The following is a 10,576-nucleotide window of genomic DNA, read 5'->3' as shown; positions in this document are numbered from 1 at the left end:
CTGGTAAAAAAACAAAAACGCATAACAATTGTCAAATCTGTCATGTAAATCTGCCTACGTATGCACACACATATACAACTTGGGGGTTGTCAAGGCGCTGGCATCGTTCAACGTCCCATTGATCCATATTAAGCGATTTGCCAGTCAGTCTATGTGAAGGGGTGCTGGAAGTCATGAGACTGGCATGGAGGTAGGAGTCAAACAAGACTCGATGCAGTTAATTACTACCTAGGTATGATACCATTAACTGGTTAATTCTCAGCCGCATGATGACACCCAAACCAATCAGATGCGATATGACATCTTCTCATGAAAGAAACAAAGAAACTCAAAAAGATCCCAGTGCAATGACAGGCCCATCTTGTCCAATACTCGGCATATGCATACAGTATTAGAAGGGCTTTCCGCACTGTTCCAATTCACCCAGCCCTAGTCTGCTTTATTGGAAACCCTGTCCTTGACAACTAGTGCTGACATCATTTTGTACATACCTACTGGTAACTACTAGATATTCATTGCCTAACTGAATTGATAATAAAAAGCTAAACACGAAATTCCCCGACAGTAATCTCCTGAAGCAAAGAGCAAATAGCCAAGGATAATCAACCAGGTGCAAGTCACAAACAATATCAAACAACATCATGCTCAGAAAGCTACTAGATCGTACTTTTTTCGCTAAAAGCCTGTCATCTGTTAATGAAGCATCTTTTTTTGTGAAACTATAATCCATAATCTCTAGGAAGGGGTATCCCTAATCAATTGCATTGCATTTGGTCGGGTCTCCCTGCTACTATAGTAAGTCTCCATCTGCATTGCAGATCCTGCAGCTTCGCCCGGTCCGAGTCGTCCAGCGTCTCCTATTTGATGTTGATCATATCCAGGCCCAACACTGGCCTTAGACATCATGGGTGTGCTGCAGTCAGCACAGAGCTGGCAATAGATAGGGCATCCAGAGTCGGAGTTGTTGATGAAGAGCTTTGGCTCGCCGGTCGTAAGGGTCAGGGCAGACTGGGGCACATTGATATCGGACAAGAAAGCAGAGCCTGTGTAGTTGGTGCAGTAGCAGAGGAGGGTCTATCAGTAGCTATAAGCCTGAATAAATAAAAATAAATTAAAAGAAAAACAAGAGTGAAAATGGAAAACAAAAAGTGTGTGATCAAAATAATTTCGAACAGAGAGAAAAATACTACAGGGATATTTTACTCCCTTTGGAACTGGCGCATCGCCAGCCAGATCGATGGGATATTAAATCTTGCAATGGAGACAAGCACCAGTATATGACTAGGACATAGTAATCTGACCTATCCTTATATAGCATCCAATGGATTCTAGAATTGTGTTGTGTGATTCTTTTCAATTGGAGAACACCAATATAAGTCTGCTCCTCAACTAGGCAATTAAATTCAGACATGGCAGCGGATCCCGTCGGGATGATGATCAACTAACAGTCGTGCAATTGAGTTTGTCAAGCTTTTGATATTAAGTTTGGGCTATTTAACAGTGTTCTCAACTTGGGTTCAGCTCAACATAGATATTGCTCCATGTAATGCATGGATTTACCCTGTAAAGCAATCAGAAGAATTAAAATACAAGTGAAATACTGACTAGAAAAGAAAACAAGCAACAACAATATCAACTATCCTCATCGCTGTTTCAATCTGTTCCGTCTGTGATCCGAGGCAATAAGTATTTGGTCGTCTTTTCATCTCCAATTGGGAGTAATAATAATCGCTAATAACTAAATTCCCTGCTTGCCTAGGCTGGAGTCAGTAACCCCGCTCGACGTGACCCCAGGCGCTCCAACCAACCATAACAACCGTCTATCCGGTCAGCAATCATGCCAGCTGCAATCTCACATCCATTTCTTATTCATAAATTGAAATCGAAATATCATTCCATCAACCTCGCTGCGACTTCCAGCATTGTACGGGGTAATTTATTAATTAATTCGCAAATAGCAAATCTTCCTTCCTTCCCTCTTGCCTTGATACTGCACACATGGCTTCTCCATCTCTGTCACTGGCAACAATCCTCCCGGACCATCGTCTCGAGCCCTTTGCCATCCCTACCTCGTCCGGCTCCACCGTATCTGGATTCAGTCGCGGCTTGGGCGAGAATGCGCCGGTTTTGGTGCTGATTCATGGGTATCCAGAGACGTGAGTACCTTACTACCTTACTACCTGACGAGGGTGTGTTCTGCTGACAATTGCAGCAATTTCATGTACGTCGTTGCATGATTGAATAATAATTCCTCAGGACTGCTGCGAATGCTGACGACCTACTGGCCTCAGGTGGCGCCATGTACGTATATACGTTTATCATCTATAACCTGTTTGGCTACATTCAGCTAACAAACCAGGTCATCCGACTGCTCCCAGCGAATATCCCCCTCTTCGTCCCTGACATCCCCGGCTACGGCGCCAGTACGCCGTCCCAGACGTCCCACGACAAGGCGACCATCGGAGCGGCCATCCTCGACGCGCTGACGAGCCTGCTCGAGAAGACATCTGCGCGGTCCCGCCCCTACGAAATCGTCCTCGCCGGGCATGACCGCGGCGCACGCATCTGCCACCGTCTGGCGGTCGATGCAGACACGTACGCAAACCAGTTCACCATTCTGGGCACCGTGCTGATGGACATTGTGCCCACGCTCGTGCAGTGGCAGGGCATGACGCGCCCGGCCGAAGCGGTGGGATTCTACCACTGGCCGTTCCTGGCCAACGTCGACCTGGCGACGGAGATGATCCAGGCGATGGGCGGAGACGTCTTCGTGAGGCGCCTGTTCCAGCGCGGGTGGGGGCAGCTGAGTGCGCGGGGGGCAGAGAACCTAGCCAAAGACGGCGCGCTGGAGGTGTACGAGACCTCGTTCAAGCAGGAGAGCGTCGTCCGGGCCAGCAATCTCGACTACGCGGCCGGCGCGAGGGAGGACGTGGAGCAGCAGACGAAAGACCAGGAGGCAGGACGCAAGCTGGCGGTGCCAACGCTGGTGCTGTATTCGGCTGCGGGGATCGGACGGCGATTCGACGTGCCAGGCGTCTGGCAGGACTGGGTTGTGCCTGGCAAGGAGCTGCTGGTAGCTGAGGGGATTGGCGAGGGGGCAGCGCACTTTTTTCCAGAGGAGAATCCGGAGGAGACGGTGGAGAAGATGCAGGGCTGGTTTGGACGGATTGGGGTGTATCACTAGCATTCTTCTGGAGTGTAGCTGCAATTGTCTTGAGGAATTCGTTTTCTTGATGTGTTTATTGTCCATCACATTATATTTTTCTGTAGTCTGCGTAAGTGGAATTATGTGATAACGTTATTCTTAGAATAAATGTTTAACCCAGTATTAGAGAATCATTCCTCAGGTCGATAGCCATTAATTAGTCCTAATATCCCTTTCTTTTTTGTATATACTACTAATGTCATTCTCGAATAATGCAAATATTACTGTTGATAACTTTCAGAACAATAAGAAAACAAGGAAAAAGAAAAAGAAATGAAACAGAAAAAAATATACTAAAAAAAAAAGTACATAACAATTATAGAGCACATTAAAATTTAACAGATTCCACAAATGACTTTTATGGGGAAGAAAAAAAAACACACTGTTATGAGAATTCGAGCTTTTCCAGAAATATATTTTTTCCCCCAAAACGAGTCAACCAGTCATTATGGAACAATTAGTCGTTGTGATATTTGTGTCCCTTTTTTTTTTTTGTAAAAAAAATATATCACGCATAAATAGATTACAAATTAACCAATTTTCTGAATTGAAAAATATTCTAGTTTTAATGACACTATATATCGCATTTACTGGAAGATTATTTAATGAGATGCATGCAGGTTTTGTAGTAAAAAAAAATGGCACAGTCTCCGCTATTGCTTTTTGCGGTGAATGGAGTAGTAGTTATGTGATACTGCTTATCTACGGCCTCTGATCGATCTACCTGATTGAGTGAAATTAAACTAACCAAAGCGAGTGACTTCAGCCATTTATGTAATCGGCTATGGTTGCATCCGCCAGCCCCGGACTGTCCCACAAGGCTGACGGCGTAACTTTGCCTGGCTTGGCAATCCAGGGGAGGGGCTTGGAAGAACCATCAATTAATGATAATTAATGATGATTAACCTTTGTTTGGTCCATGGTTGACGATCTGAATGGCTGAAATCTCTTTGTTGCCATACTTATGCACGAGTGAAACATGCCGTATCGTATCGGCCAGCTCGCTAGTCTCGCTGCAACTGCAACTCCGCAATCACAGGATTCCCATTCGGTCGCTTATCGCCTGCTATTGTTAGATCGGCAGTCTGCGCTGATTGGCCCCCCTGCCTGGCGGACAAAAAGCAGTTTTTAAGGGGCGATTCCCCAACATGGCTTTCTTTCTGACTTCGAGATCACCATGGCGCGCGCAGTCGATAGGAATTTCCTCCTCACGGCGCTCGTGCTGGGCCTCGTCGGCTCTGCGCACGCGTACAATGCCACCGGCAGCGAAAATGCCACTCTGTCGGTGTGGAACCCGGCGTCCAACTCGTACCAGCCCGTCTCGTTCATGCTCAACGCCGGCGTAATAGAAGGCGTCCAGATGAACGGGTCGTCGTACGACAATGGCGATATCTATGTCACCACCGAGGCGATCTGGTTGACGGACAGTCAGGGTGAGCAGGAGATCGATCTATCGATCTATCGAAAGGGGGGAGGACGACCGCTAACGTCCTGCAGGAAACCAGGTCTGCACCGCGCCGTACACTCTCTGCGCGCTCGCCTTCCTCGGTGGCATCGGCAACAGCTCGCTCATCGCGCAGATGCATGGCGACACGGGCACCTGCGCGACGGCCTTTCCGTCAGCCTGCATCGGCGATCTCAAAGCAGCGATCGGCAATGCCGTACTGGACCGGGGCAGCAACAGCGCGACCAACGGGACGGACGAGCAGATCTGCGCAGGGCTCAGCGAGGCGATCGAGATCCCGCACTCGTGCTGGCCGGTCGAGAACGTTCTGAACAAGTCTACATCGCAGGGTAGGACGCCTCCAACTCATTAATTAAGGCTTAGATACTGACGATAGCAGCCCTGCTCACCACCTCCTCCTACTGCGGCACCCCAGGCAACCAGCCGTTCACCGTCAGCGGCTTCAACGCGTCGATTGACCAGCTGGGTTCCGTCCTCGGCCAGTACGACATGTACGTCGAGAGCTTCACGCCGGTACTGCTCGTTGCGTATGGCGGGCCCAGCGGGCTGCAGATCGTGGCCCAGGACCCGGTGCACACGCGAACCCTGACGTGCGTCCGGCCAGGGAAGGTGGCAGAGGGGTCGCGGAAGCCGGGGGCGGCGAGCCCGAGTTATACGGTGCCAGGGGTGTGGAATATCGTGCTGCTAGTGGGCAGTGTGGTGGCAGGATTGGCGGTGATGTAACAGTCCGATGGCAGAAATTCGCCTTTGTCTGAATTCGCCCTTGCCTGGTTAATTGTACGAGGGAATAATATCTGCGGGCGAAATATGATTTGGATGAAATTTGATGGTCTGTACTTGATAGAGGCGTATTGGCGTGATGGGTGATGGATTGATTGGATTGGATTCATTTGTCTGTAGAAATGATACTTTGCAGTGTCAGGAACGAATTGTGTCTATATTCATATCAATTGGTCAAGTAAAAGGCAGAGACTTTCGAAAAGATAAGAAGAAAATGATGGTGAGAAGAACAGGACCAGCATGAAGGATAAATTCATCAAACAAGAGTAAACCCAGACTGAGCGATCAAGGCGAAAAACTGTCTTGGCCAGTCGCATAGTATATAATCCTAGCAACTGACTATTTCAGAACAGCCGCATAAAGCATATTGTGATAGTCGTCGAGATGGTGATGGTGATAGTAAGAATCATGGTGATAATAGCGAAGGCGATCGATAAGATCCGGAAATCGGAGTTTTGAATCGCCGAGTCCGGATTCTTGCTGACTAATCGAAAAAAGGCAGGTGACTGCGGGGTTGAACTGAAAGAAAAAGAAAAAGAACAGAAAGAGAACAGAAGAGGACAGTAGGCCTTATCTTCTAGATAAGCTGAGATAGACAGCTAGTATCTAATTGACCTGCGGATGTCTCCTACGCCATCGACGTAAGGCCGCAGCAGCAGGACGAAACAGTCTGTATGTATGTACTTTGGGGCATGACGATCTCATCTGTATAACTCGAGTTATGCCACATTGTATTATTAATCATTCCATCTCCATTATTCAGCAGCAAAGATAAAAATAAAAAATCCTATCAAGTACTTTATGTAGCTAGCAGCAATCGTCTCCTTAGCAGACGCAAGAGTTGGCCAGGATAATGCAGGTGACAGGCTCCGAACCGTGACGCGAATTAATTTAATCCGCGGAGACGACGATTTAATAATCCGAATCCTCCATATTCATAAATTCACATTCTCCCAACGACCGCCTCACCATCCAACGCGTCACCATGGCGATCGTTCGCAGGTAATTCGTCCATGGATCAGTCAATTAATGACTTTAATCATTTCCAAGCTAGCCCCGTTGGAATTAATTCGATTGCGCCATTTCCCGCCGTCACGTTTTTCCTGTTTCGCCGTCTTCTCCGTTCCGAATGAAGGCTTGCTCCGATCAGCATTTATCACCTTGATGATAGCTATTTGTATCATTCCTATCTTCACGCGACAAGATGCGGCCTCCGGAGTATCAGAGTGAGACGCTTGATGCCAGCAGGGCGAAGCGAGGTACGTACTGTACATAAAACCATCCCTGGATTCTTATCAATCGTTTCTCTGCTATCTATCTCTCTATACTCCGTATAAGATTTTGACTGACTGACTGCAGTCTGGGCGAGCCTCATCACCAACCTCGACTATCTGCCTGGGCTGCTGACCCTGGCCCACTCGCTACGCCTCGTCGGCTCGCAGTATCCCCTCGTGGCACTGTACACCGACACGGTGCCCGCAACCGCCCTGGCAGCCCTGGATGCACGCAAGATCCCCCGGAGGCGCGTGCCCTTCCTGCAGCCGGCGGGCGGGCGGCACTACACGGCCGACGCGCGCTTCAACGACACCTGGACCAAGCTGGTGGCGTTCTCGCTCGTCGAGTACGACCGCGTCGTCCTGCTCGACAGCGACATGCTCGTGCGCAAGAACCTCGATGAGCTGATGACGCTGCCGCTGGATGCGCCTGCCCTGAACGGCACCGGGCAGCGCGTGTTTGCGGCCAGCCATGCCTGCGCGTGCAATCCGCTGCGGAAGCCTCACTATCCGAAGGACTGGTTCGTCCTCCTAGAGATATGTGTGTAGAGACTGAAGCTGACTGCAACAGGATCCCCGCCAACTGCGCCTTCACGACGCAGCATTCACACCCCGCCAAAGCGCAGACGGAGGGCCCGCCGCCGTCCGCCGGCGTCGCGATGCTGAACAGCGGGCTGCTGGTGATCAACCCGTCAGCAGGCGTGTTCAGCAAGATCCAGAAGGCGATGAACACGCCGTCGCTGGTGGACAAGTACGACTTCCCGGACCAGGGGCTGCTGTCTGACGTGTTCGCGGGGCGGTGGGTGGCGCTGCCGTACGTGTACAACGCGCTCAAGACGCTGCGGTGGGAGGGCGTGCACTCGGCCATCTGGCGCGACGACCAGGTCAAAGTGGTGCACTACATCTTTGCGACCAAGCCGTGGCATGAGCGGGGCCTGAAAGGGCAGAAAGCCAGCACCAACAGCACCAGCAACAACAGCGCGAGCAATGGCAATACCCATGGCAACCTGCGCCTGCAGGCCTTCCAAGCATCGGACGAGATCACGCATGGCTGGTGGTGGGCAGCGAATGAAGACCGACAACGGACGGAGCGCGAGGAGGGGATCAACGATGGGTTTTAGATATGATTTATTTGCATGTGTTTGTCTGTCGTGTTTTGTATGAGTTTATTTAATTATCTAGATGAATATCAGTTGATGATGTCATGTATGTATGTACTACTTTCTACAATTAGTTCAAGCAGCTGTTTCAGCGGACAAATGATATTGGGATTTTGATTTAAACGCAACAAGGTATCTTCCTTATTCAACTCATCAATCTCCCTGAATTGCAACCATGAATTGCAACTCAAATATCTTATTCTTATTCTAATTCAAGAACCCGCATCATACCAGTGACAGATTCGACCGATCCAGCTATGATCTACATAGTAGATGACAAGCATGACCAATAATGTTATAATATATTCTATTACTTCCAAACAGATTGATTTAATTAATGGGTTCCGATTAATTTCAATTTCAACCACAGCAAAAAAAAGGATATTTTATTTCGTCTCTCTAGATAGAGCTACCCATGCGAAGAAAGGTAGTATATATATGCATTCCCTGATTGCTGGTCCACACGCAAGAAATCTAGACAGACATGCTCTAACTAGAACAGCGTCATCAGATCGAACTATCGATAGTATCCTTATTTCACACAACGCAGCTAAACACACGGACAAAACATGCTATTTCGTCCAGGACGGACTTGTATATCTTCAACTTTCATTGAACTGGACGTCTTTCTTACGACCTCTTGTCTATTATCTACCTATCTGGATCTGTATTCGTACGTCAGCAATTATTCCCTACTGATATCAATCAGCCAGATATGATCAACTAGAGCGGACAATTTACGCTTGTCTGGCGAAATGTATCGATATCGTCCAAGCTACTGCCTAGTACTAGATGATGACCTAGACTTAACAATGGATATAATCAACCGGCTGTATATATGATCTTGCAAGTATACAGCTGTCAAGCCCTTGTATATACAAACACCGGCGCCCCCACCGTGCAGGAAAACGTCCGATCAGGCGTGTCCTCCAACGCATTAAGGACCAAATTCCACACATTCAGATCGTACGCCTCGCCAATATGCCCCACGGGACCAGACGGACACACGTCCTGCACATACAGGTTTGTCACGCCAGGCTCGTCAACGACCGACGTCGACGGCGGCGTGACGAGCTCGTCGTCCTGCGACATCAGCACCGTCACGCTGTTGCCTGCCTGCGCGATCGGCTGTCCGTCGTTCAGCTTCGCGATTGCCCACCCGCCGTCTGCCAGGTCGTCGCATGCGTGGCAGCCGACGGTGTTCAGGACGAAACTGACCAGCTCCCGCGTTGCGTTCCCGCCGAGGGCGTACGCCAGGTTGACGAGGCCAGCGAACGAGGTACCGTGCGTAGGCGGCGCGATGGCAACGACATGGTCAATCAGGGGCGCGACTCCCTCGAACTTGGGGACGTAGAGCGTCTGAAACGCGCCCTCGGAGTGTCCAACGAGGTCGACTTTGCCAGTACCGTTATTCGTCTTGTCATGGACATCCCGCACAAAAGAGGCGATTTCGGCCGCGGACTCGTTGACGGGTAGCAGGCCGCCCAGCGGTGGGAGGCCCTCGTAGGCGCCGTACGTGAGGCTGAAAACGCAGAAGTTCTGGCTGCGCAGCCAGTCGCCTAGGTAGTTGAGGTCCTCGTAGTAGGTGGCGCCGAGGCCGTGCAGGAGGATGACGGGGTTGGGATGGATGGCGCTGTGGCAGGAGAAGTCGTTGGCTGGGTCGGGATAGACGGCGGCGAGGACACGGCAGGAGAGGAAAGCAAGCAGGGATAAGAATGAGAATGAGAAGGAGAAGGAGAATGGCATGCTTGGCATGTATGTGTATATATTCGAGTAATCAGATAGAAATGACCACAGAGCAATCCTAGGGACTCAACTCAAGGCATTGGCAGCTGTCAGTATCAGATATACATACAAAACGAGGAAAAGAGCGAGTGACAGATGAATTAAAGTAAAGTAAAACAGATCTATTTATTTATCTAAGCAGCCAGACGTCTGCATTCCAGATCTGCAGAAGTTAGTTAAATCAAGCCACAATCCCACATGTAGGCTGACGCCAGCAGCAGTTAGCTAGTCCGTACAAATCAGGGATAGAGAGAGTACAGTTCTACTAATGTAGCTATATACCAAACTTTGACCGTCCCGTCCCGGCCGAGTTTATTTTGCGGCTTTTGCCCATTGTGGATTCGGGGGTATGATCTATCAAAATTATCAGCGTTTTGATGACCGCATCGGCGATCTTTGAATAATCGAGAATACGGATAGACTAATTAGCCAATAATTAATACCTACGGATGAATGAATCGGGGTAGTGGAATTGAATTGCGCTGTCTTTCGTATCTTTTCTCTTCTCTCTTCTCCCTAGAATATAGGATAGGATAGTATAGTTTAACATAGTTAGGATCTCTATCTCTCAAAGCCAATCAGCCAATCCTAATATACAGTACAGCCTGTTGTCCCTAACATACAGAGTACAGAGAGCACCATACTCCATACATAGGTAATGCGGAGTATTAATAGCTTGAATAATCACTCCATCCCTACTCCGTACTGTGTGTACTACTCCGTACGGAGTATTTTCTCCGCCGAACCCGCTCCGCTCGTTTCGCTGCTTTCCCTGGAATGTCAAGGGGGAAAACCTGATTCGTTAGTCCAGCCCAAGACAAGCTTCAATAGTTGAGGCCCTTGCGGTGGAATTTCTCCGTGTTTTGACGTTGGAGTGATGAGCTATCAGATTTTCAGATTCGCTAGG

The 10,576-nt window shown here is 49.2% G+C and overlaps 4 protein-coding genes across 4 annotated transcripts; 3 read left to right on the top strand and 1 right to left on the bottom strand.

The window, feature by feature from the left end:
* Positions 1 to 1,998: 1,998 nt before the first annotated feature.
* On the top strand, positions 1,999 to 3,184 carry T310_0019 (Alpha/beta hydrolase; the record flags this gene model as incomplete). The annotated part of the gene is made up of 3 exons (XM_013477105.1): positions 1,999 to 2,156; positions 2,213 to 2,221; positions 2,257 to 3,184. 3 exons carry the CDS (start codon positions 1,999 to 2,001, stop codon positions 3,182 to 3,184), a joined length of 1,095 nt encoding a protein of 364 aa, XP_013332559.1.
* Positions 3,185 to 4,382: 1,198 nt separating this feature from the next.
* Positions 4,383 to 5,393, top strand: T310_0018 (uncharacterized protein; the record flags this gene model as incomplete). Its single annotated transcript, XM_013477104.1, has 3 exons — positions 4,383 to 4,638; positions 4,703 to 4,999; positions 5,050 to 5,393. 3 exons carry the CDS (start codon positions 4,383 to 4,385, stop codon positions 5,391 to 5,393), a joined length of 897 nt encoding a protein of 298 aa, XP_013332558.1.
* A 1,261-nt stretch (positions 5,394 to 6,654) lies between these two features.
* T310_0017 (Glycosyl transferase family protein) lies at positions 6,655 to 7,845 on the top strand (the record flags this gene model as incomplete). Its single annotated transcript, XM_013477103.1, has 3 exons — positions 6,655 to 6,709; positions 6,810 to 7,245; positions 7,296 to 7,845. 3 exons carry the CDS (start codon positions 6,655 to 6,657, stop codon positions 7,843 to 7,845), a joined length of 1,041 nt encoding a protein of 346 aa, XP_013332557.1.
* Positions 7,846 to 8,745: 900 nt separating this feature from the next.
* Positions 8,746 to 9,630, bottom strand: T310_0016 (uncharacterized protein; the record flags this gene model as incomplete). Its single annotated transcript, XM_013477102.1, has 1 exon — positions 8,746 to 9,630. The coding sequence occupies one exon, from the start codon at positions 9,628 to 9,630 to the stop codon at positions 8,746 to 8,748; it is 885 nt and encodes a 294-aa protein (XP_013332556.1).
* Positions 9,631 to 10,576: the final 946 nt, after the last annotated feature.

Source organism: Rasamsonia emersonii (genome assembly GCF_000968595.1).
Source record: "Rasamsonia emersonii CBS 393.64 chromosome Unknown ctg1118621759657, whole genome shotgun sequence".
Taxonomy (NCBI): domain Eukaryota; kingdom Fungi; phylum Ascomycota; class Eurotiomycetes; order Eurotiales; family Trichocomaceae; genus Rasamsonia; species Rasamsonia emersonii.
The sequence above is the reverse complement of the archived record's forward strand: the minus strand, read 5'-3'. Positions and strand labels throughout refer to the sequence as shown.